General features: G+C 47.5%; 1 protein-coding gene across 4 annotated transcripts; it reads left to right on the forward strand.

The window, feature by feature from the left end:
• The first annotated feature begins 159 nt into the window (after positions 1-159).
• DAZAP1 (DAZ associated protein 1) lies at positions 160-25,978 on the forward strand. Of its 4 annotated transcripts, none has more exons than XM_074528896.1 (12): positions 160-429; positions 5,877-5,917; positions 6,361-6,527; positions 6,788-6,853; positions 7,355-7,462; positions 9,671-9,719; positions 13,894-13,976; positions 17,227-17,380; positions 19,842-19,871; positions 20,304-20,444; positions 21,160-21,342; positions 25,006-25,978. In XM_074528896.1, exons 1-12 carry the CDS (start codon positions 398-400, stop codon positions 25,176-25,178), a joined length of 1,227 nt encoding a protein of 408 aa, XP_074384997.1. In that variant the 5' UTR covers positions 160-397; the 3' UTR covers positions 25,179-25,978. The 4 variants fall into 4 exon arrangements, with proteins under 4 accessions (XP_074384997.1, XP_074384996.1, XP_074384998.1 ...); XM_074528895.1 differs by having other exon boundaries at positions 161-429; positions 7,352-7,462; XM_074528897.1 differs by lacking the exon at positions 160-429 and adding an exon at positions 445-562 and having other exon boundaries at positions 7,352-7,462.
• Positions 25,979-25,999: the final 21 nt, after the last annotated feature.

The raw sequence follows: 25,999 nt of genomic DNA on the forward strand, positions 1-25,999 counted from the left end.
GGTCAATGGGACCCTGGGATGGGCAATGGGACCCTGGAATAGCCAATGGGATCCCGGGATGGATCAATGGGACCCCGCGCAGGCTCCGCCCCCCCGCGCGCGCGGACTGCCCTTCCCGCCGGCCCCCGCGCGCGCGCGGCCACGCCCCTCTCTGCCCCTCCCAGGGCGCGGCCCCGGAGACCCCGTAGCGAGGGGCGGGTGCGCGCGCAGCGGCGGCGCTGAGGGAGCGCGAGCGCGCGGCGGGGGGGGCCGGGCCGGGCCGGGGGCGGCGGGGGGGGAACCGGGACACGGGAACCGGGACACGGCCGGGAGCGCCCGCCCGCGGCCCCACGACCCGCCGCTGGCACCGCCGCCACCGGAGGGAAGAGCCGGGCGCGGCCCCGGAGGAGTCGCCGCCATGAACAGCGTGGGAGGCGCCGATGAGATCGGGTGAGAGGAAGGGGAGGGCAGCGCGCTGGGACGATGGTGCGAGGTTCGGTCACCTTTTCCCGCAACCTCAGCAGAGCGTCCCGCCGGCGCTCACGCGGGCCGGGGGGCTGAGCGGGCACCGGTAGCGGGCTGGGTGAGCACTGAGAGGGAGCCGGTCCCGGGCCGGGGGTGCTGAGGGGGGGGGGGGGGCCGGTCCCGCCATGTTGGGGCCGTGAGGGCGCACACACCCCCCCCCCCGGGCCCCCCCCGCCGTCACGTGACCGGCGCGCGCGCGGGGCTGCGGCAGGTGCGCGCGCCCAAGGTCACCCGCCCGCGGCGCTTCCCGCGCCCGCCCGCACCGGATCCCCCCGGGCCCGCCCGCGTCCCACCCCGGCCCCTTCGTTCGGGCCCTCCTCTCCGGTCACACCTGACGCCGGGACACGGGGCTGGGGGGAACAACACGCTGGTAAAAGGAGAGGATCGTCCCGCTCTGCTGGTGCGGCCTCACCTTGAGTCCTGCGCGCAGTTTAGGCGCCACAGTATAAGAAGGATACTGAGGTGCTAGCGTGCAAAGGAGGGCAGCGAACGTGGTGAAACGCCTTGAGGGGAAGCCTTAGGAGCGGCTGAGGTTGCTTGGTGTGTTCAGCGTGGAGATCTCATCGCAGTTTAAAACTTCCTCGTGAGGGGAAGCAGAGGGGCAGCTCCGAGCTCTGCTCTCTGGCACCAGTGACAGAAGCCGAGGGAACGGCTGGAGCTGTGGCCGGGGAGGTTTAGGGTGGCTCTCAGGGAAAGGTTTTTTTTCCCCCAGAGGGTGCTGGGGCACTGCTCAGGCTCCCCAGAGAATGGTCCAGAGCTCCAAGAGCACTCCCAGGGACAGGGTGGGATTGGTGAAGAGTTCTGTGCAGGGCCAGGAATTGGTCTCGATGATCCTTGAGGGTCTGTTCTGTGATTCTGTGGCCTCACTGGGGTTTTTGTTCTGGTGACTCATCAGGGCCACCCCGAGGGGCTTGTGGTGAGGAGGGGGAAGGTGATGGGACAAAGGTGGCACCAGGAGCCTCCCCTTGCCCTCCGTGTCCCCTTCAGGGCAGGGCTGCCCTCCTGAGCTCCCCTCTGCTGTGCTCTGCTCTGTTCCAGGCAGAAAAATCCCGGTTTTAAGCGTTCCCAAACCGAAAACCTGACTCTGGTCTGGTTCTTGTGACCTGCTTTTAGAATCATAGCAAGGCTTGGGTTGAAAGGGACCTTAAAGATGATCCAGCTGCACTCAGTATTGCTCTGCTTGAGAGCTGTACCCTGGTGACATTGAAATGATCAGGCTGCAGGCTTGGGCATGGTAGAACTCAAAGTAGCAAAAACCAAATTTAAAAAATAAATAATTGGCTGGTTCTTGCTGTGCAAGTTTTGGCACAGTGTTTGCCCATCAGGACTGGTCACCTTGTTTGAAACTGGAAACACAAACCACTTGTCCCATGCTGCTTGCACTGCTTTGTAAGCTGCTTATTTACTGCATGTTCTTAATTTGTAAATCCTAAAAGTACAGGAGGCAGGGTAAGTGACTGGAATATCACATTGGAATGGCTTGGGTTGGAAGGGACCTTAGAGATGATCCAATTCCAGCACACCTTGCATGAGGCCTGTTTAAATGAGTGGGGTTTGCTCTGAAAGTGCTTTTATTTGCTCCTGGGCCTTGTCTGGTGCCTTGTGAGGGACCTGATCAGGTCTGATTTCCTGAGCTGCAGGTGAGTGCCAGGCTCCAGGTGATTCCATGGAATATCAGCTCCCTCCTGAGCGTCTGGGCTGGCACAGAGTTTGTTCCCAGTCACAGGCTGGGACCCTTTGGGGCTGCAATCAGATTGGGAACAACTGGGGGTTAATCAGAGAGGGAAATTTTCTTTATTTTCCTCCCCATAAAGCTCTCAGAGGGAAGATGAGAGCACAGAACAAACTCAGCTGCTCCAGCCCTCAGAAGGAAGCTCTGGTTTAAAGCTGTTGTGAGAGGCAGGTGTGGATGGGAAGTTTGAATTCAGCTGCTTTTCTGGGCAGGGATTTTCAGAGAAAATACCTAAGGGAGCTCTGAGCCTTGCAGGTGTGTTGGCATGGGTGGGGATGGGCCTTGTGAGTGTTATTTGTTATAATTAATTAATTCTTGGGGCTGGTTTGGATGGAGAAAGTGCTGACCTTGATCCTTTTGTCCTGCAGCTAATGGGGGCTGTGCTGAGGTGTTGATCAGAGCTATTAATCAAAGCCCAAATTATTTATGTGGCAAAGAGTTCATGCTTTTGTTGAATGTTCATGTTTTGTTATAAAATACCTGTACATGCTTTTTTTGCTAATCCTGAGTTGATTTGCTCCAGCAGCAAGGATGTTTATGGCAACAAATGAGAAATTGGCGATGCAAACGAGAAATTGGCAATGAAAACAAGAAATTAGCAATGAAAATTCCCACAGGAAGTAGCGAGGCAGAACACTTGGTTAAAACTTCTTATCCAGCTGCAGCTTCTGAGGATTCATTATCCCCCTTTGTGCTCCTGAGGTGATCCCTGGGGGAATTCTGCTGCTTCAGGGCTGTTGCACCTGTCAGGATCTCATTCTTGTGCTGGACAGACTGACCTGCCCCAAAGCCAGGCTGGTGCTTTGTGCTGGAGGGGCTTTGCATTCCAGCAGGGATGGATGTAGTGTCCTCCAGACTGGAAATTTGGGGTTTTATGGAGGTGTGTGGGCTTTGGGGTGTGAACTGCAAACACAAGGGGAGACTCAGCAGGGTCTGCAGCAACCTCTGCTCTGTGGGAGCAGGGACAGAACCTGAGGCTGGGGCTGTGCCTGGGGAGGTTCAGAAGAACCTCAAAGTTCTTCACCCTGAGGGTGCCCAGGCTCCCCAGAGAACGGTCCCAGCTCCAGGGGTGCACAGGGTGACATTGTTGGGGTGTCAGTGCTGGACTCAGTGCTCATGGATCCCTTCCAGCTCAGGATATTTTATCAATTTTGTACATTTCTATGAATTGAATAGCTGCCAGCCCATGAGCTGTTAGGACCAAAAGTTTTCTGGTGATGCAGCTGAGCATGGGGAGCACTCACACCCCATCCTGCCTCACAGCTGTCCTGTACCACACCACATCTGGATTTTTATGAACTTTGGCCCTGCTCAGTGTCTTCAAACCCAAGGCAGAGGATTCCTGGCTTTTGGTGTTCCACAGGATGTGTATAAACTGGGGCTGTGGATTTCCATACAGCTGCTGCAGCTGGCCTTGAGCTACCCCAGCTTTGCTCTTTCAGTCCATGTAGGGTGACTACAAATAATTCATGGTGGAATTGGAAGGTTTCAGTGACCTCCCTCCCTGCAGACAGCTTGGTGTTCTCTCAGAGCGCAGCTGGTACTTTTACAAGGATGTAAAATCGATTAATCTTTTATACCAAGCTATCAAATTTAGTTAAAAACACCCCAAAACAAACCAAAACCTCAAAGAAAATGTCACTAACACATATCAAAACGTTATTGTGAATATAGCAGTAGATCAGCTGGTTTTACTTTGTTATTAGGAAATTAAAGTTACTTATTTTCCTTAAAAATAACAGCACAGCAGAGGGGTTTGTGTCCTGTGTGTGGGGAGGGAAGGTGGTCAGGGGATGATGGTGGGGCCACCTTGGCCAAGCCTGGACCTGTTGCTGTGAGCTGGCTGCTGTTGCACAAGGCCCTGAGCCCGTGCCAGGAGCAGAGCTCTGCCAGAGGGAGCTGGGGGCACTTTTCCAATCCTTGAGGGAAACTTTGTCGTGCCCAGCATGCCCACAGAGCACAGGCCTGCTCTGAGAGGGCAGGGCATAACCCAGGGCAGGGTGCAGGGCCTGCCTGCTGCTCCCAGGGAGGGCTGGCACGTCCTTTAGCATGATGATAACACAGCAGTGACACTGAGGGCTGTCTGTGCCTCACATGTCACCAGCTCAGTTGTTTGCTGGCTGCTCAAGGAGATGCTTTGATCAGTGCTTAACAGTTGCTCTGTTTTGGTGAAAGACAAGACTCGTGTCACGTCTCGGCCTGTGACTTAGCACAGAATTTGCCTCAGTGGAACAAGGCTGGTAGGTGCTGTGAGTGGTGAATTTTGTCGCTTTGGCTGGTGCAGAGGGGTTGTGACACAATGTCCTGTCACAGAGAAGGGAATCAAAGGGGAAAGGGACAGGCTGGTTTTGTCAGTGAGCTGCCCTGCTCCACAGGAACTCCCATGTGCAAGGCTTTCACTTCCCAGTGCACCTGCAGCTCTCACTGGGGGTGACTGGGCTCTCTCTGCCATTACCTGCCCCTGAAAAGAGCAGGTGAGAGGAAGTTCAGTATTTTCTTTTTGTTAGGAGAAATCCAACTTTGCCCATGTAAGTGAGGATGCAGGAATCCCCACCACCCTCAGCTGTACTCGGGTGTAGGTGAAGGTGAGAAGAAGACAAAGCAAGGATGTGGTTTTTTCTATTTGAGGTGTGCTGGAGAACCAGAGGGCATCCCCCAAAAATAAACTATCCCAGTGCTTGTCTGTGCAGAGCCATGGAGCCATTAACAGCAGAGTTTTTCACAGAATCATACAATCTCCTGGAAGGGAAGCCCAGGGATCATCAGAGCCCTGCACAGACACCCCTGAGAGCAGTGTCCAAACACTCCTGGAGCTCTGACACTTTGGGGCTGTGCCCATTCCCTGGGGAGCCTGGGCAGTGCCCAGCACTGTCAGGGGAGGAACCTTTCCTGATACCCAGCATGAACCTCCCTGACACAGCTCCAGCGTTCCCTGGGTCCTGCCCCTGCTCCCAGAGAGCAGAGGTGGATGCTGCTCCTCAGGAGGAAGCTGCACACAGCTCTGAGGGTGTTCCTGGGGTTGATTCTTGGTACTGACAAGGGCCAAGTGTTGAGGCAGCTCTAAGCAACCTTTAATTACTGATTAAATGACTGCTGGAAGTTTTGGCACACCCAGGAGTTGATAAAGAGCTGCAGAGCTCCAGCCTGGCACGGAGCTCCTGCAGCACCTACCCAGGTCCTTGGGCATGCTGGGACAGGAAACCCTGCAGATTTGGGTGCTTTTGCAGAGAAAGAGTTGAATCAGTGTTGAGCAGTTTAGTTTGGGGTTTAGCCATGACTTTCTCACCTGCTCATCATTATCTCGAAACTGGGCTGTGCAGTGGTTTCACAACTGCTGCTGGATTAGTGCTGCTCTGTTATTAATACCTGCTGCACAGGTTTGACTTCTGGCTCAGGCCTCAGCCTGGCAGTTCTGCTTTTGCTTTCAAGGTGCTGGCAGCCAAGTGAGAGTTCTGTGGTGAGGGAGGGAGGGAGGAGCAGAGAGCAGGGATGGAGGAAGGGTTTGGTTTGAGTATGGTGCCAGCTTTGTAGGGCATGCTGGAGTCCTGGTACCCCCAAACCTCAGAAGAGCTGAGCTGTGCCTTAAATCAGACAGAGCATGTGCTGTAGCCCCTAAAGCTGCCCTGTGCTTTGTTTGCAGAAAGCTGTTCGTGGGTGGCCTGGACTGGAGCACGACACAAGGTGAGCAACGTGTGCTGCAGGCATTGGATCACGGTGAAAACCCAGCCTGGAGCTTTTCACAGGCATTGCTGTGGGGGGAGATTGCACTGAGAGCCTCCTCCTTGCTAATTAATAAAACTTTCTCTAGAGACAACTCAGATATATATATATATATTTTTTAAATATATTAATACTTCTAGGTTTATATTCTTTGATGCTGAACTTTTTGTCAGCCCAACAGACAACCCTTTTTATCATCACTTCCCTGCTGTTTTCCATTTGGATGAGTGGAAATAAACTGTTGTCTGCCATTTGTTTACAGGAAGTAAGATGTGATCATTTTGAAAAGATGAGTTTGAAGCTGTGTTCCATGTTTGCTGATCTGTTGTCTCATCATTGCAAACACAGTCTGGTGTTGTTAATATCTGGCTCTGTTTAATGCTTGCTTTTTTTTTCTTTGACAGAAACTCTTCGTAGCTACTTCTCCCAGTATGGAGAAGTTGTAGACTGTGTAATAATGAAAGACAAAACAACAAATCAATCTCGAGGATTTGGATTTGTCAAATTTAAAGATCCCAACTGTGTGGGAACAGTGCTGGCCAGCAGACCTCATACGTTAGATGGCCGAAATGTAAGTTGATTTTATTTTATTTTTATTTCTTGCACCAGATTCAAATATTTCCTTTAAATTCTGGCTCCTTATTTGGAGAGTGTCAGAGTTAACCTGGGTGTTGGTTTAAATGATTTATTGTAAGGCAGCTCTTAACTCCATGGCTTGTGTTGTTTGAGCTCTGAGGAGCTGCATGTCAGCAGGGCCGGGTTCAGCTGCCACAAATGTAAATTTTAGAGTAAAATTCTGTTGAAGTCTGACCAAAGTGGAACTTCTTCCAGATTGATCCAAAGCCATGCACACCTCGGGGGATGCAGCCGGAGCGGACACGGCCGAAGGAAGGATGGGTAAGGAGAGATCCCTGTGTACCTCTGGAGTTCCTTTGGGTTATATCCATGTTTTAAAGGCAGAACTCAAGTGTAAATCTCATTTCTAAAAAGTCTTTAGTTCAGATTTCCATGGGCAGGCTCTGTGCAGAGCAGTGTCGCTCTGGGTGTGGTGTTTCCTAAGCTCTTAGTGATGCTTTTAGTGGAGTTGTTCACATTTGAGAGCACTGGCAGGGCTGATGCTGTTCCAGCCCACTGCACACCCTGCAGCTTCACCAGATTTCAGTTTAGAATGAGCCAAAGGCCTCAGAACTCAGGCCCAGAATTCCTGGTCCTCTGAAGAACAGGGGACACTGAACCCCTGAGCTCAGAACGTGCTTCCCTTTCATGCCTGGGAGATTCCAAGGCTGGAGCTCTCCCCTCAGCCTGCCAGAGCCCATTGTTCATGGTTCAGTGTCAAATGATAGAAGCAGCCACCCTTATTATTCTTCTGACTGAATTTTCTCCTCCTTGATTTAGCAGAAAGGATCCAGGAGCGATAACAATAAATCCAATAAAATTTTTGTTGGTGGGATTCCTCATAACTGTGGCGAGACAGAGCTCAGGGAATACTTCAAGAAGTTCGGAGTGGTGAGTCCTGGGGGGAAGGTGCCTCCCCTCCCTGCTGCCTCCTCTCACTTTTCCTCAAGCTCTCAAATTTGGGGGGAATTTGGACAAATTGCTGAAGCATTTTGTGAGGAACTGTAGTGAACATTCATCATCTGGAAATGTCCCTTGGCAGAACCTGCTGCTCATGTGGAATTCACTTTGCTGCTTCTGTCTTCTCCTGTTTAAGTCTACCTGATGCATTATTCTGTCCCTTCTTCCAAAAACTCCTGAGGTGCCTTAAGAATGATTCTTTTTATTATTATTATTTCCACCCCCAATCCCCTTTCTCTTGATAACTTTCAGCTGGGCAATTAAAAATGTCTGCTGATTATTTTTTGGGAACAGTGAGTCTCTCAATGGGCTGGATTTTAACATCCTGGTATTTGACTGTGTGTACAGACGAGTTAAATTTGGGTCTCCTGCCATTGTTTGGGGAGCAGCAGCTGCTTTCAGACCATCTGGAATCTCAGTTCTGATGTCCCTAGAACCTCCATTCTGAGACAAACTGCTCCTCATGCACCTTCTTTAATTCAGTTTGTAACCTTGGACTGAAATGACTATATCTTCTCTATTTTTTTAATTTAGTTTTTATTTAGTTTTAATTCCCATTTATCCCAGCTCTCACTGCCCTCAAGGAAGTGGGGGCATATGATAAACTGCTGAATTAAATAATTCAGCTGTGAATAAGTTTGAGGAAGCTAAAGATTGTGTGAGTTAAATTCAGGACTGTGCTGGTAAAAATGAACTTAATTAGCATTTAGTGTAGTTTTTGATACTTTTTTCAAAACCTCTTTCTGACATTTCTTAGTGGCAGCAAAGGATTTATTGAGAAATTAAGTTTATCAAGTTTAAATCAGTGTTTAAAATTCCATTACTATAATTCATTTAAAAACACAAAATACAATAGCTAACAACTGTTTCTTTAGCTTGAAAGGCTGCAGTAGACTAATAATAAAAACAGGGAGCACGTTCCACAGCTGTGGGATGTAGTTTCAAAAGGCTCTTCCTCACAGACTTGGCTTTCCAGCTGTGCCCTGGATGCTGGGGAGATACAGGGTATGTCCTGCAGGTGTAGAAGGCAACAGCCACAACTGTAAGTGCCCTTAAAAAGTAAGTAGTAGCACTTTACTCATAGTATAGAAATCAGAAAATCTTCCTGGAGTTGTAACCAGTCCCTTTGGAGCAGTGGAGTCTCACAAAGGTTTTGTGGCCACGAGAGTGAAGAGCCCAAGGCAGGCACTGATTTTTCAGCCCTGGTAATTGCTGGGTCACTCAGGGCAGGGTGAAGAGACCCAAATGGAGCAGGGGAGGGACAAATGTGGCACTGACTGGGGGCATTATCCCCACCTGGATCCCTCAATAGGATGTGCTCAAGTGAGTGCAGCAACTCAAACCCAAATGTTTTCTAGCTGTAAGTAAAGATAAAATTGTGTCAGACTTTAAACTCATTTTTACTCATGAGTAAAAAATATCCTGAGATTGTTTTTGAAAATGCAATTTTATAAAATCACACCCATTTTGTGACCACTTCTCTGCATCTGAGAGATTTCAGAGCAGTTCCCTTCAGCTGTTTTAATGTTGACATAAACATTCCACCTCAGGTTTTGTTTAAATTGTAGCTCACTGTGGTGCTCATTCTGAGAAGAATAATCCTGAAGCTTTTGAACAGCTTGCAATTTCCATTTTTTCTTTTTTTAGGTTAAAATCACACTGATACTGCTCATCCAGAACTTAGAGGGGTTTTGTAAAGCTGTTTAAAGCATTGTTTTAACTGGTGCTCCAGTAATTCAATCAGAGGAGCCCTGCATGTTCCTGGAGGTGCCTGCAGCTCAAACTGCTTTTCATGGCAAAAGTGAAAATGGTTAAAAATGGGAAAAATCATGCTTTAAAAAGCTACACTGATGAGCTGTTGGAAAACAAACCTTTGGGGTGTGCAGTAGGCCACAGAGTGGGTACAAATAGTGCCAAAGCTCAACGTTAAATTAAAATGTCAAGTGTGATGAGACAATAGATGAGCTCAGGCTTTCTAAACTCCCAGGAAGAGCAACATTCCCTATTTTTGTGCTGTTGCTGGGATGATGGCTGCACTTGGCTTGTGCTTTGTGGGTAGAGAGCAGGAACCAGCTGGTGGTGGCTGTTGCAGCCCTCCCCTTGGAGCACAGGGAGTAGAATTTCCCTTCTCTCTTCCAGGTCACTGAAGTTGTAATGATCTATGACGCAGAGAAACAGAGGCCCCGAGGTAAAGGCTGATCTAGTTTGTCCTTGAAATTTCTTCATACTCTCCTATAGTCAGATGGCAAACTATTTCACACCATCAGAAAAGGTAGATTTTTTTTTTTTTTTCCTCCTATGTTGCCTCAGGAAAAAGAATAATTCACTGGGCAAACATCACTTCAAGTGTAGACTCTTCATCTCCAGCTTCACTTGGGTCTGTGCATTTCAACTCAGATGTTTCATGCTCATTGATGGGTTGGGGTTTTTTTTATAGTTGAATGAAATTTGATTCTCAAGCTACTCCTGTGGCTTAAGGTACTTTTGAGGGGGGGAAAAATCAGATTTTCCTCCTGCTCCACATGAAAGGTACGTTGGGTCTGTAAGTGCATGTGGGGTGCTCGAGCCAGAGCACGAGACAGGACAGAATCCATCCATCACCTGCTTTTTGTTTTGGTTAAATGGCTTCACCTCAAATTCAAGAAAAAACTTCTGAAACAACACAAAATAATTCTGAAATATATATATATATATATGTATATTTTTAATTGGGATATACAATCCCTGTATACCAGATTGCTTTTTAAGAGGGGAGGAGAATAAAAAACCCCAAAAATCTGAAATATTCATTAGATATTGAATCAAGCTGGGAACCTTTGGTCAAAATATGAAGCAATTCCATGTCACCCTTTGCATCCACCATTTGTTTGCCAAGGAAGAGGCAATATTTTGGCACATGAAGCTTAGCTGTGCTCCCACCCTGTAGCATGTTGAACATGCTAGAGAATAGTTTGCCATCTGAACTTTTCATTTCTCTTCTGCCTCATTATTAAGAAATATATCCTTCACTTCATATTTATTAAGCTGTTAAGTCTTAGTTTTATTTTTAATTTAGACATACATCCTTAGTGACATATTTAAGTGTTTCATAGTAAAGTATGGTAACGTTAAGTAAGTTCTTTTTTTTGTTTCTTTTCTCTCTGTGAATTGTTTGACTGTGATTAACGATATCTCTTTAGATTTCTTCTCTCTAGGTGATAATTTATCACAGAGGTACAGGCCAGTTCCGCAGTCAGAGGAGGGACGGGCTTTGTCTTTTATTGGAGTGTAAACGAAGTTTCAATATATTTGTTTTTTTGTTTTCTTGCTTTAGCTATCCTAATCTTCTTCCAGCAGATCCCTTTGATTTAAGCAGCACATAAATTCATCTGTTTCAATGCTTTAGAGCAGCTGGTTTTGGATAGAGGAGACAAAGGCACTGGCATTCAAATGGAATTTGGGGCTGAAGTTTTAAAATATTTCAGTAATTATTGTATCATCTCTATCTTTGCAATATTTAATCCCAGCCTTGCAGCCTCTGTGCAAAAGGTACTTAAACATCATGCCTGGTCTGGATTAATCCTGTCTCAATTAATGGCTTCTCTGCTTCAAGCTCTACTAAAAACAGCACAGGCAAAGGAGGGCTTGGGGTGCAAAGCACAAGTGCCAGGTGGGGGAAAGGTCTTGTCTCCCCCCACAGAAAACTTCCTCCCCTAATTCATCAGACTTCTTAAGCACTTCTTGACTCCTCTCTCTCTCTCTGCCTTTTGTTTCTGTGCTGTTCCAGGCTTTTTTTAGTGTGCTGACTAACACATCTCCCAGAATGGCCCTGGCAGTCCCTGGGGGTGCCAGGAAAAATTCCTTGAGTTTGTACTGGGTACTCCTGGTTGTGCATCCCAGAACACATTTTCTCTTGCCTTCTCTCTGTGTTCTCTTGCTGTTCTGTGCCCTTATCCTTTTAATGACTGTAAATAAAATTCCAGAGGCCAATTCAATGCCATCTCTCCTTAGACCCTTATGAATTTTGCCCTTTCCCATTCATTTACCACCCTTCCTGTGGGAGTGCACATTACTGGTAGGAGAAGGGAACATGATCCCTGTTCTAATCCCTGTAGCATCCATTTACCTCCAGCTCCTCAGGAGGCACCAAATTCTCAGGTGATGTCCTTGAGGAGCTCACTGGGGTCAGGTATCCACAGGATCTTTGCTTCCTCCCAGTCCTGCCTGTTCCTGCCAGCTCTGCCTCATCCAAACTCTTGCACAGCCCCAAGCACAGCAGCCCTGGCACATCTCTGAAGGAACCAAGGGCTTTGGTGCACTCTCAGCTTCTCCTGGTTCCAACAGCTGGGAAGGGATTTCCAGGTTCTTGCTCTGTCTGTTCTCCTCCTCTCTTGGCTGCAGAGCAGCTCTGTCACTCTGCTCTGCTCCTCTTGGATTCCTGCTGGGTGCAGTTCATTTCTCCAGCCTTCAACAGAGTGCTGACCTTCAAAACCTAAAGCTGCAGGTGGTGAATTTCATCACTCCTGCTTAAAGCTGCACCTTGGAGTTTTGCTGTGTTACTCTGATTTCTGTGCTCTTCTTTATCTTGTGCTGTCTGACCCTTTCAAATCCCCTTTTTAAAATTTATTTATTGCTTTTCTCAATGACCTCTTGCCCTCCCTGTTCCACCCCTCCAACCCCATCCCACAATCTATTCCCCTCCTTTAGCTTTGAAATCAAATTTAACAACAACCTTCACATCCAGATGGAATCCATTGTTTTTCCTCCCCATCTCTTTTTAGACAAAGGCTGGAATACTAAACATGATTTAAATACAAACACTTTTCCTTTGGCTCCAACACTCGGATTTCTGGTTAACTCAGACAAATATATTGTGATGAAATGCTGCTCTCAGCTTCGAGGCTGCTTTCATCACAGCTCCACAAAACTTCGTTTATACTGCCAGTCTCTTGTGTGTGGGAAATGCCAAGTTTTTTCCTTTTTATTTTCAGTTTATTTTAGTGATGTCTTTTGCTCTTGTTGCTGACAGCAGAATTTGACCTGCTGGAATCTATTTTGGCCTGTATCTTTGTGTATTTTTATATATATATATATATATAAACTTTCTCTACACTAGGCCTCTTTGGGCTTACCCAACACAGTTGGATAAGCGTGGAGAGACATTCCTGTGCTAGATCTGTATTCTGTAACGCTTTAGAGCAAGATTTGGCTGCTGTCAGCACTAGCTGCAAAGCAAAAACGCAAACCAAGGGGGAAATCTTGGGTTTCAGAAAAGCAGAACCGCATCCATGTTCCATAAACGCTTCCCACGCCGCACCTCGGGTTTCTTTTTCGAATTTTTATTGCTCTCCCCCCTTTTCCCCCCCCTTCTCTGTAGCTAATCCAAAGAATGGCACAATTCCTGTACTGCATGTGTCCCTCCCTGCCCTGGGTTGTCCCCACCAGCAGCCAGTGGGTGATGGCATGAAGCAGCCGCCTTCTCCTGGGGGATTAACCTCTATTTTGCCACTCTCTCGGCTGTGTCAGCAGCTACAACCTACTGCAGTGGTTCTCAGAGTGACCTCCAAAAAATGGGAGCTTTGCCTCCTTTCCCAGAGTTTTCTCTCCAAGCATTTAAAAGCTGCTGGATCCAGCTGAAATCCAGAGAATGAGCCACCCATTGGGAAGTTGTGTGGATTTTTCAAATGGAAATCAACGATTCAGGACGTGGCAGCAACGCCAAGTTCTGTGTGAGCAACACCTCACAGGGGAGCTGCCTTGTTGGGAAGGAGTAACACCTGTTCTGTGCTTTTTCTCCAAGGTGTGGGAAACTTGAGAACCTCTGATGTAGGTTGTTAGTTTCTGAAGCTTCTCATTCATCCATGGAGTGGTAAAATTTCTCATGCTTTAACAGCTACATTTCAAAACTAACTTTCTTTTTCTATGGAAAATATTTCCCTAACTGGAAGCTGGGCTAAGGGATTGGGAGGAAGTTGCTTTGCAGCTTTGGGGAACAGGGATATATGATAGGTTTTCCTTAGGAAATTAGGCTGAATCAAAGGGAGGAGCAGCAAAGTTGCTTGACTTCAAATCTGCTGTCCCACAAATATTTTTGATTTTAGCAGTTTTTTTCCATTTCCTGGTAGGTGGATGAGGAATAAAATCAAATTAAAAGCCGGTTAACGAGCTCAGTTCGAAGCTGCATGCGCGCAATCGAGACGAGGCACTAAAGCCTCTTCACAGGAAGTATCCATTGCAATTTCCTCAGAGTTTTTGCCAATTGAACACAAGTGTCGTTATCTGAAACCCCTGCTTGAACCCTTGGTCTGCCCCTAATACTGTTCATCATCCTGTTTTGTGTCACAACACCCTGCTACCTTGATTCACTCTTCGTCGTTGGCTAGGTTTTGGATTTATTACTTTCGAGGACGAACAATCAGTGGACCAGGCTGTCAACATGCATTTTCACGACATCATGGGCAAAAAAGTGTGTAGTTGTAGTTTTATTTTACCTTAAGAAAGAACCAAGTCTTGGACAACGAGCGATTTCACTGGGGAATCCAACTGAATTTGTTGATGGGAGAGCACAGCAGTCCAAATTCAAGGCTTTATCCATGGAGGTGGGGAAAGTCTGAGTTTGTGGAGAAGGGCAGTGAGGATGGGGCAGCCTGGGGGAGGGAGGGAGGGATGGAATCCTGAGGATTCAGGCTGTGGGCTCTGCTTGGGGTGAGGCCTTGTGTGTACAGACCTGGGGGCTGCTCTGGCTGAGCAGATGAGCTGGGATCATCATCTCTGGGGTGAACTGGTGCTCAGTGCCTCTGCTTTGAGCAGGAGACAAATCAGTGATTTCCAGCTGTTGGAAAAGCAGAATCCCAGTGAAATCTGAGTTCTTCAAGGCTTGGTTTAAGATACCACTCCTTCAGATGTGTACTTGATACTCAAATCTTGAGGTGGTGTCAGACGATCTGCTTTATATAATCTTAAACTTGAAAAGAAAAAGGGAGGAAAAAAAAAAACATCCTGAAGGATTGGTTTTTTAAAAAATTGGGTCACTTACTGTGAAACTTTGATACCAACCCACGTACTCTATATAGTATTTAACCACAATGCAGTTAAGTGACCTCTGGTTGTTTCATCTTCATACTGTGTTGTCAGCAAATGGGGCTTGGATAGGCAGGAGTTTTTTAGGCTCCTTTGATGTTACTCAGCAAGGAACATAACTTTTACCTGTGGAAGAAAAAAAAAAACAAACCCAAACCTAAAAGCAAAATAAATTGTTGCAGGACACCCAAGTTTTAAAGGAGTAATTTAAAGAAAAATGAACCACAGGAAATTCTGGTAAATTTAAATCCTTGCACAGCTTTAAGGTATATTCAGATTTTAAACAAAATGTTAAAGCTGCTAAACTTGAAGTGAAGGGGTTCAGGGAGACACAGAAGATTCTCACATTCCTTAAATTATGTACATTGTGTGAGTTTTTAATTGTCTTTAAAATCTTTTATGTGCTGATATTTCATAAGCCTTTCCTTAGCTAGCAAGGGCCACACTCTGCATGTCAGTGGAGTTCTGGTTCATTTTGCAGTGCAATAATGCCTTTAATTCCTGTGAACCTGATTTGGGGTGCAGGACTGACTGGTTTCCTCATAATGGGAACAAAGAATGTACTTGTGGGATCCAGACCATCAGTTCTTGTTCCTGGTGTGACACCCCCAGGTGTAGTAAATCACACAGGGCTCTGTAAGGATCACCTGTATATCCCAATATTCCCTGATCTGCCCTTGGAATTGCCTTCAGCAAAACCCTAAAGTGGGAGCTGATCCCACAAAGCAGCAGATCCAGATGGGAACAGAGGATAAACACCCACAAGGTGCTGGGAGAGGATGGAGAGCCCAGGGTGAGCCTGGATGTCCCCTCATTGCTCTGCTGCTGACACAGCACTGGCACTGGGAGTTCTCTGTGCTCCCCAAACAAACCCAATTCCAAACTGAAATAATTGATTTTTTTCCCTTCCCCCCCTTTCAGTGATCAAAAAAAAATCAGATTCAGGGATTTTTTAGCTCAGATTAATAGAGTTGCCTCAGTTCTTGGGGTAAGCTGGGCTCTAGGCAGGTGTGGAATTTGAACCTCCCGATTGCACAGGGAATTTTCAGTGCTCACTTTGGCAGTTCCCTGCTTCCAAGTGTGCACTGAAAAATTAATGGGATTCTTCCACAAGGATTAATGAGCTCCAGATCCCCTGCTCTCTCCTTCACTGCCTAATCATGCCTGCTTTAAAAATGGTATCTCTGTCTTTTTTGGTAATTAAAAAGGTATTGCTGAAATGAATCCATATGTTGTTGAAAGGAGGGGGAAAAAATTAAAATTGCAAGAAGGCCTCTGCTTTTGTAAGCAATAACCGAATTCCCTCAAGGCAAATGTGTTAAGACTCATTAATTTGAGTCCTTTGAAAAATTCCCTTGGTTCCTCTCTGGAAGGGCCTTGAGCTGACAGAGATTTGGTTACTGTCATGTCTCATGTCCTTGGGGCATTGGCAGGGGGGGTGTGGGGGGCTTTGTCCTTGCCTTGTGCCTGTTTCCTGTTTGTTCTCCAACATGAATGGCTTTTAAGACATGGCAGGAAGAATTCTGAATACTTTATTTTCCATACTACTCAAGCCCATTGATGATTGAGATTTATTTTCTTTGTACTCTGGCACCCATTAAAATTAATCATGGAAAAAAAAAAAAAGCGTCAAATTCAGCGAGTGCTGAGAGGGTTTCATTAAATCAGAACTGGATTTTTTTTTTTTTTTTGAGAGGTTTATGTTGAATGTGCAGCTTATTTTAAGTAGGTCAAATGCACTTATTCCATGGCTGGGAACACTAGGACATTTTATCTTGGAATGAAATAAGTTAAGCACTGTGGTTACTGAGTTTTTTAAAACAGGAGGGGTTTTGTCACTGACTTAACACAGTATGAAGATTGCTTCTTATTGACTCAACTGTCCATTTTTATTACTTGCATGTTTGTTTACTTTTTTGTTAGATGTAATGTAAGATTCTCTTATCACATCCATTCCCTCTGACATTGTTTGAGTTAACTGAGATTCTTTAAGCGTTAGCCTGGGGAAGGTAAGTCTTTATCTTCCATTAGACATTTAAATAAAATCTTAAGTTTAAAAAAAAAATACAACAATACAAAAAAAAAATCTCAAAAAATGTGTGTTTCTCAGGTATGAGCAGAGCTGAAATTGCAGTTAGTTGGGGTGGGTTAAACTGTCACTTCCAAACGGACCCCAAACATGTTTGGTTAAAGCATTAGTACCCTTTTTCAGAGCAGCCTCTTCACTCAAAATTCTGGTTTTTTAACTGAAAACATCATCTTCTTATCTCCTGCCTTGAACATGAAATCAGCCTGTCATTAATGTCCAAAATTCTGCTGTTTAAAGTGCAGAGCTGCTGTAAGAGGGTACTGCTGTTTTACGATTCAAGCCAACGAGACCGAAGCGATTTGTAGGATGCTTTTCTCGGAATCCCTCAACAGTAGGACTTGTAATTCCTTACCATCACCTACACTGTACCTGAGAAACATTGTAAATTACTTGGCCTTAAGTTTTTAATAATTAAGTACTTAGACATAAGTCATAAGATGCTAAGTGTAGTCTTAAGTGTTACCTGCGGGTGTGTGTGCGGGGCCGGGGGGCGCGGGGCCGCCGCAGCCCCGCTGAGCTGAGCTGAGCGCAGCCTCTGTTTGTTCAGGTGGAGGTGAAACGCGCTGAGCCTCGGGACAGCAAGAGCCAAACTCCGGGGCCGCCAGGGGCCAGCCAGTGGGGGAGCAGGATCATGCCAAGCGCTGCCAACGGCTGGGCAGGGCAGCCCCCTCCGACCTGGCAGCAGGGCTACGGCCCCCAAGGTACTGCCCAGGGTGCACCCCTCTCCTTGTCTGGTCTTTGTAGTCCATTCCGCTTTGGGTTTCTGGTCTAGATGTTATTCCCAGCTTTATGTCCCCTATAGCACCTCAAGGTACTGCCCAGGGTGCCAACCTCTCCCTGTCCAGCCTTTCCAGCTCACTCCACTTTGGGTTTCTGGTCTAGATGTTACTCCCAGGTTTATCTCCCTGATAGCACCTCAAGGTGCTGACCACCCTGCCCAGAGTGCTGACCACCCTGCCTTTCCAGCTCACTCCAGTTTGAGTTTCTGGTCTAGATGTTGTTCCCAGCTTTATTTCTCTCATAGCACCTCATGGTAGTGCCCACCCTGACAGGGTGCCACCCTCTCCCTGTCCCACCTGTCCAGCTTGCTGCACTTCAGTTTTCTGGTCTAGATGTTGTTCCCAGCTTTATTTCCCTCCTAGCACCCCAAGGTAGTGCCCACCCTGCCCAGGGTGCCACCCCCTGCCTTTCCAGCTTGCTCCACTTTGGGTTTCTGGTCTAGATGTTATTTCCAGCTTTACCTCCCTGATAGCACCCCAAGGTGCTGCCCAGGGCTCTGTCCATCCTTTCCAGCTCACTCCAGTTTGAGTTTCTGGTCTAGATGTTACTCCCAGTTTTATTTCCCTCATAGCACCCCAAGGTAGTGCCCAGGGTGCACCCCTCTCCTTGTCTGGTCTTTGCAGTCCATTCCGCTTTGGGTTTCTGGTCTAGATGTTATTCACAACTTTATCTCCCTGATAGCACCCCATGGTGCTGCCCACCCTGCCCAGAGTGCTGACCACCCTGCCTTTCCAGCTTGCTCCACTTTGGGTTTCTGGTCTAGGTGTTATTCCCAGCTTTATTTCCCCTATAGCACCTCAAGGTACAGTTTTATTTCCCTCATAACACCCCAAGGTACTGCCCAGGGTGCCACCCTCTCTATGTCCATCCTTTCCAACTCACTCCAGTTTGGGTTTCTGGTCTAGATGTTGTTCCCAGCTTTATTTCTCTCATAGCACCCCAAGGTGCTGACCACCCTGCCCAGAGTGCCACCCCCTGCCTTTCCAGCTTGCTCCACTTCAGTTTTCTGCTCTAGATGTTGTTCCCAGCTTTATTTCCCTCATAACACCCCAAGGTACTGCCCAGGGCTCTGTCCATCCTTTCCAGCTCACTCCAGTTTGGGTTTCTGGCCTAGATGTTACTCCCAGCTTTATCTCCCTGCTAGGACCCCCCATAGATTTCCACACCCCCTCCCATAGATTTCCACCCCCCAGTCCTTTGTAAGGTTTTTTCACTGCTTTTCCCAAAAATCCGTCTCATTGGCAGAAGGCAGTGCCAGGCCTGGCTCATGTCCCAGGTGTGTCCCACCTGTTCCCTTTGGAGCTGCCTCTCCCCTCATGGAGCCCCCATGGGTTGGGGGAGCTCAGAGAAGCTGTTGGGAAGGCTCCAGCTGTAACTCCAGCTGTGGAGTGAGTTCTGCACAACACCCCAATGATAAATTTGGCTGATAAATGGCTTTTCAAGGATAAGGCAGTTTCAAAAGAAGTTATCAGGAAAATCTGAAAGGGATGAGGAGGAAATGGATGGCCTTGCCTTTGAGTTTTATTGCTTAATGTAGCTTGGGGAAGCACCAGGCAGCTCTGGTGCAGGGAGCACTCAGTGCACACCAGGAGCAGCCTGGGTTTGATGGCTGCAACCCCCCTGAGATTCCAGAGGCAGGATAAACATGCTGAGTACATCCAAAGGCAATTTTGATAACTTCTGGAGGGATAATTGAGTTGCTGTGACTTGCTTGCTCTGAGAGATGAGAAATGTTCACCTGGGGGCTGCAGGGAGCGTGGCTGCTCCATCCCCGCTCCATGGATGGAAATGCAGCACAGGGATTGCTCATTTCCCCACGGTGCTGATTAACTTGAAAGCTGCAGCTGAGGGTTGACATTGTGCACAGATGTGCTAATCTGCAAACTGAGAAACTCCCATTATTTTCCATGCAGTGATTAGTAGGGAAAATGATATCTGATCTCCTGGAAAGATTAATGTCAGACACGAGCACATTTATCCTTCAATCTCAGCGCTGCACAAGGGCTTCAAAAACTGCAAAAATAACTCAGATAAACCTGGTAGTAAATTAAGAATCCCTTGGATGTGGAGTCTGCTGGGGTTCTCCAGGGTTTTGTTCTCTGTAGTGCTGTAATTTCTTGCACTTGGTATGTGGCAGCTCTCAAATGCTCCATCTGATTTGGGATTGGGAACTGCTGTCTTTTCTGAGTGTCATTTGCTGAATGATTCAGAGTCTTTCCAGAATTACACATTCAGAAATAGTCCCCCAATGTTGCTTAGGCCATAAAAATAACTCTATAAGGGACATGGGGAGGATACCCAGTCTATCCCAGAGCCAAATCCTTCTTCTTGCATCATCCCTGCTTCACTGATGTCTGAGGCTCTTTTTTTGTTTTGTTGTAGGGATGTGGGTGCCAGCTGGACAGGCAATTGGTAAGTACATTATATGGGACCAATTCTGAAAGGAAAAAAATCCTCCTAAGCACGGGTGCAGCTTCTTTGAGCATTCACAGTGATTTTTGGATTTCTGTAGGATTTAACCTACATTTAAAAGCTTGATTGAATTTGTCCTGGAAGAACAGAGGGGAAGACAGTGGCTTCTTAGCAGCTCAGTAATAGGAGCTGACACACATCCTGCTGTTGCAGCCACATTCATTTGTTACCAAGGGATTACATGCTAAACTGCAATTATTTACAGTGGGGATACTTGGAGGACAAATATTTCCCAAAGTGAGGATTCATAGAAAGCTGAAGCTGCATTTGAAATCCACCCAACAGCCTTACCCCATCTAGAGGAAGCTGACTCCAGCAGCAGCTCCTTGGTATTCCTGTGGTTCAGTTTTTGGTTTTCTCTTTATTTTCCAGGTGGATATGGACCCCCTCCTCCAGGCAGAGGAGCTCCTCCCCCACCACCTCCATTTACCTCATACATTGTCTCCACACCTCCTGGGGGATTCCCACCTCCACAAGGATTTCCACAGGGCTATGGCACCCCTCCACCATTTAGTAAGTGACCCCCAGGAGCTGGAGCTCATCCAGCTTTTTTTTCCTCATTGTTTACTGGACCTGGTTTCACCTATCCTTAATTATTTTCCCCAAATTATATATTCAGAGCAGTAGCATTTTTTTTTCTTTGATTATTTTATTCTTAGATGAAGTAATCATTTCTGTTCTCTATATTAAATCTATGTTGCTAAATAAATTTAGATACATTGTGCACCTTTGTTAGGACAATCAGAGAGAAAACTTAAAGCTCACTGGTGGTAACCTGGGCCAAACACAGGCAGGGTTTTTTGGAGGAGCTTAAGGAATTAAGGTCACAACTGGGACTGGAAATACAAGTAGGATTTTAGCACCTACCTCTCAGGCCACCGTTGCAAAAACCTGTCTCAAACCTGGTTTAAAGAAGGTGGAAAATAGTATCCAGTTCTCAGTTTTTACTGCTAAAATCTTGGATAATTTGGCTTCCTCCTCACTTCTCATGTCTGTAAGCACAATTTGGTCCCCAGTTCTGCTTTAGCCCTTTCTCTGTGCTCTGCCTTTGGGGGGGACATTTCTCCCACCTGTGCAAGGTGAATTGCTGAGATCTTTGGGCCATGGGGGTGACCAAGATGAATCTGTGCAGCCACTGGTCACAAACAGCATCAGAAATGTTGGTTTTCAATTGTGTCATCTCTAAAGCCTTGCAGGATGTTGATGTTCACCTGTTGTGTCCTTGCAGGTTTTAGTTATGGTGCTCCACCTCCTCCACCTGACCAGTTTGCCCCCCCTGGAGTCCCCCCTCCGCCTGCCACTCCAGGGGCAGCACCACTCGCTTTTCCTCCACCACCACCTCCATCTCAGGCAACTCAGGACATGAGCAAACCCCCGACTGCTCAGCCAGAATTCCCTTACAGTCAGTTTGGTGAGTAACTCCTGCAATTCATCCCCTTTCCCTTTAGTCCTGAGTGCAGAGTGTTGGACACAGTTTGCTGCAGGCATTCTCCAGCATGGGAATGTTCCCACCAGCTCAAGCCATCCTTAAATCATGCAATGTTCTAGCCAGAGGGAATTTTCTTAGCTCTAAAGTGTTGCTTTTGTGCTGTAAAATGAGCTTCAGGGATTTGTGCATTGCCAGAATAAATTCCTGATTTCCACAAACTTCCACTCCAAGAGCTTTGCAGAGCTTGTAGTGAACTTTTTTTTTGTGTCTCCAGACCTTGGAGAACAGACTTGAAGAGTAAAAGCAGCATGGAGAGACAGGCAGTGCATGTGTAAGGATCCAAACCTGTGCCTTTTCCTGCCTTTTCTCATCCCTTCCCATCTCTCTGGAGGTGCAGTTCTCTACAAAGCTTTGTTGTGCTCTGTAGGAAACTTTGAGGTAGAAGGCTCTGAGCTAACAAGTTTTACAGCAGGCAGGCAATGCTACAAAAAACAAATTCTTTTTAAAATTGTGCCTGTGCTCCAGAGTGAAATTTCTGCTGCTGCTCCCTGAGGGAGCTCAGAGGGAATTCTCATTCTCATCTTGCTCCTCTCAGCCCTGTTTCTCAGCAGTGCTCTCCAAATAAGATCTCTCCAAAGAGCTCTGTACTAATGTTTTTTGTTAAGGGATTGTAATTGGTCAGTTTTAATTCTGAAGGGAATTTTGCATGCAGCAGCCCGTGGATTCAGGTTGTGCCCTGCTGGAACACGTTCTCCACGTGGTAGTGCTGCCTCAAGTTCCTGCAGAAACTTTCCTGTGAGATGAAAACTTCACAACATTTATTTAAATAGATAATATTCAAAATCCCAGCAATGTAAAGCAGCCTCTGAAGGAAGATGAGCCTTTGAGATGTGTTTGTAAAGCAACATGTTCTCATGTTGATGAGTTTGAAATGTTTTTTCATTTGTTTCTTTCTTACACAGCTGATTTCCTGGATAGTTTTGCCCTTGTGACTCAAAAGTTTTTCTTGTTCTGCCAGAACTTGGCTCTTTGCAGACTCTTTTTGGAGTGGATTGGACTCTTCTAAATAAAGCACAAATCCCTGCACAGCCATTTAGGAGCAGCCAGAGTTTGGGAGGAGTTGGAAGTTTAGGAAGGATCTGATGGAGAAGGACTCTTTATCTGGAACTGGTGACAGGACAAGAGGAATGGCTTTGATCTGGAAAAGAATAGGTTTAAACTGGATGTTAGGAAAAACTTTTCACTGTGAGGCTGTTGGCAGAGAAGCTGTGGCTGCTCCATCCCTGGAAGTGTCCCAATTTGCATATATTTACATAAATGCATAAAGCTTGTGGGCTTTAAAGAGTCACACAGTTCCCTAATGAGCACAAGGCAGTGTGAGGTTTATCCTGGGCAGTGTCCTAAACCCTTCAGTGTGTGCACCCAGGGTGTCAGCACTAACACTCACCCTGCAAAATCGAATTAATTACATTAATTTAAACTAATTAAAAATTCATCATCTCTGCGCAGTCCCCTCAGTTCTGACTGGGATGGGTTTGTCTGCTCCACACCCTTCAGGCCTCACCCAAAGCTTTGTCTGCACTCCCAAGGTCAGGCTGAGCAGGGAAGAGGAAAATTCCCTGAGGCAGGGACAGGGCTCAGGTTTGGGTTTATTGGGGCAGTGCAGCTCTCTCAGGTTTGGGGTTTATTGGGTCAGTGCAGCTCTCCCAGGTTTGAGGTTTGTGTTGGGGCAGTGCAGCTCTCCCAGGTTTGGGGTTTGTGTCAGGTTTGGGGTTTGTGTTGGGGCAGTGCAGCTCTCCCAGGTTTGGGGTTTGTGTTGGGGCAGTGCAGCTCTCTCAGGCTTGGGGTTTGTGTCAGGGTTGGGGTTTGTTGGGGCAGTGCAGCTCTCCCAGGTTTGGGGTTTGTGTCAGGTTTGGGGTTTGTTGGGGCAGTGCAGCTCTCCCAGGTTTGGGTTTATTGGGGCAGTGCAGCTCTCCCAGGTTTGGGGTTGTTGGGGCAGTGCAGCTCTCTCAGGCTTGGGGTTTGTGTCAGGGTTGGGGTTTATTGGGGCTGTGCAGCTCTCCCAGGTTTGGGGTTTGTGTTGGGGCAGTGCAGCTCTCTCAGGGTTGGGTTTATTGGGGCAGTGCAGCTCTCTCAGGTTTGGGGTTTGTTGGGGCAGTGCAGCTCTCTCAGGGTTGGGTTTATTGGGGCAGTGCAGCTCTCTCAGGTTTGGGGTTTGTGTCAGGTTTGGGGTTTGTGTCAGGGTTGGGGTTTGTTGGGGCAGTGCAGCTCTCTCAGGTTTGGGGTTTGTGTCAGGTTTGGGTTCATTGGGGCAGTGCAGCTCTCCCAGGTTTGGGGTTCATTGGGGCAGTGCAGCTCTCTCAGGGGTTGGGGTTTGTTGGGGCAGTGCAGCTCTCTCAGGTTTGGGTTTATTGGGGCAGTGCAGCTCTCTCAGGTTTGGGGTTTTTTGGGGCAGTGCAGCTCTCTCAGGGGTTGGGGTTTGTTGGGGCAGTGCAGCTCTCTCAGGTTTGGGGTTTGTTGGGCAGTGCAGCTCTCTCAGGTTTGGGGTTTGTGTCAGGTTTGGGGTTTATTGGGGCAGTGCAGCTCTCCCAGGTTTGGGGTTTGTGTCAGGTTTGGGGTTTATTGGGGCAGTGCAGCTCTCCCAGGTTTGGGGTTTGTGTCAGGTTTGGGGTTTGTTGGGGCAGTGCAGCTCTCCCAGCCGGGTGAAACCCCTCAGTGAGGCTTTGTCCTGGTGATCCATCCAGGCTCAGGTTTGGAGCCAGACACTGGAACCACAGAGGGAAGCAGAGCCAGGTGTGGCACTCAGTGAGTCCTGAGTGGCTCTGCAGGTGTGTGCTGTGGGTTTCCTCCATCACAAACAACCTGAACTCTGTGATTTGCACCACTGTGTGCAGGGACAGCAACTCCAGGTTGTGTTTTTCCACTCCCCTTAGCAAACAATCCCCTTGTAGCTTTGGGCTCCTGCTTATCTGTGTCTGAACAAATGCCAGAGGAGCATTTGCAGCTCCCAGAGCCTGAGCTCGCTGTGTTTTAGTGCTCATTAGTGCCAGCAAGTCCTTGAGGAACAGGCAGAGCTTGAAATTGAACTGCTGAAGATGTGCTAAGAGACTTTGTTTGGGATTAAGAGAGTTAAACCTGCTCTAAGCCTGCACAGAGAGAGGCAGCACTGCAGAAATGCTCTTGGTAATTAGGAGCCTTAATAGCATCTTTCAGAGCAGGGGCTGGCACTGATGCCAGGATTAAGAGTCATATTTAATTAGGAGAATTTGAATTAAATTTCTCAATTTCTCAGTTGTCTTAATTTACATTTAGTAGTGAATTTTGTGTTGGTAGCAAGGATTGTAGCCAGTCTTTTCTCTTAGGGAGAAAAACAGGGGTTTCCTTTCCATCCCTAAATTCTGCTCACTCCAGACTGGCCTTTGGTGCAGGTCCCAACCCAAAATCAAACTGCTCCCAAAGCTGTGAGCAGATGGTTGAACTGGGATTACCCCAATCACAGTTCCACCTTCCTGCTTTTTGCAGAAAAGGAGGGAAGATCCCTGCAGGACCCCAGAGCTGCTGCTCCTCCTGGGCAGGGAGCACTGTCAGGTGTGGGATTCACACCCATTCCTAGAAACTCATCCTGTGCCTTTCCCTTCTCCCCAGGGTATGGACAAGACTTGAGTGGGTTTGGCCAAGGTTTCTCTGATCCCAGCCAGCAGCCCCCTCCCTACGGAGGCCCCTCGGTGCCGCCCTCCAGCGGCCCCCCGGCAGGAGGCAGCGGCTTCGGGCGGGGACAGAACCACAACGTGCAAGGATTCCACCCCTACCGGCGCTAGCCTGGGCTGCCAATCAGGGAGTGAGTGCTGCCCGCAGGGACCTCTGGGCCCAGCTGAAGCCCGGGATCCCAGACTTCTGAACTTGTGACAATCACATTACTTGATGGAAGAAAAACCTAACAACAGTTTTTTTTTTTTTTTTCTTCAGGGGGAGGGTGGGGGTTGGGGGCAGATGGCTTCTGAAGGCAGAGCTGTGGGTGTTTGGACTGCAGTTTTTAAAGATTTTCCTTTCTCTAACCCATCAGCACAAATAAAGAATATGTCACTGGTTCAAATTACAGGGTTTTAAAAATGTCTTCAGCTTTAATTCAAAACTTCAGGTTTCTTTTTTTTGAAATTATTTTTCCTGAGCCTTTGTTTTACCGTATATTGTAAACTTTTATGTTTAAAAGAAAAAAAAATATATACATTTACAGATTGTGAAATTTTTAAGAGAAATTTTCTACTATGTATGCTGGCTTATTTTTTAATTTAAAACAGGGTTTCCGTGAGCGCTGTCGGAGGCGGGGGAAGAGCTGCAGCCCCTCCCTCCCTCCCTCCCCGCGGCAGTGCTGGGGCGGAGGGTTTGAAACTCTGGGAGTTGACAGAAACCTGCTGAGTGTATTTTGCTGTTTGTTCTGGGGGCGGAGCTGGGCCGGGGCGGGCGCAGGAGCCGCTCGGAGGCTCCACCTGCCTCCCCCTCCCGAGGCCTCGGCCGGATGTGGATTTCCCTCAGGCAAAAAGGTTTTGGTGCGTTTGGCACTGAGCAGTGCCAAGCCCTGGTTTGAATAAAGACAAGAACCTTTGGATTAGAAACACCAGCCTGTCTCCATTTTTCTGGG

The sequence above is a fragment of the Zonotrichia albicollis genome, chromosome 29 (genome assembly GCF_047830755.1).
Source record: "Zonotrichia albicollis isolate bZonAlb1 chromosome 29, bZonAlb1.hap1, whole genome shotgun sequence".
NCBI lineage: Eukaryota > Metazoa > Chordata > Aves > Passeriformes > Passerellidae > Zonotrichia > Zonotrichia albicollis.

Coding starts and splice junctions, on each gene's coding strand:
- DAZAP1 (XM_074528895.1), top strand. CDS start 398: ATGAACAGCGTGGGAGGCGCCGATGAGATCGG. Junction 6,854..7,351: donor CACGGCCGAAGGAAGGATGG/GTAAGGAGAGAT, acceptor TCCTTGATTTAG/CAGAAAGGATCCAGGAGCGA. Junction 21,343..25,005: donor ATTCCCTTACAGTCAGTTTG/GTGAGTAACTCC, acceptor CCTTCTCCCCAG/GGTATGGACAAGACTTGAGT.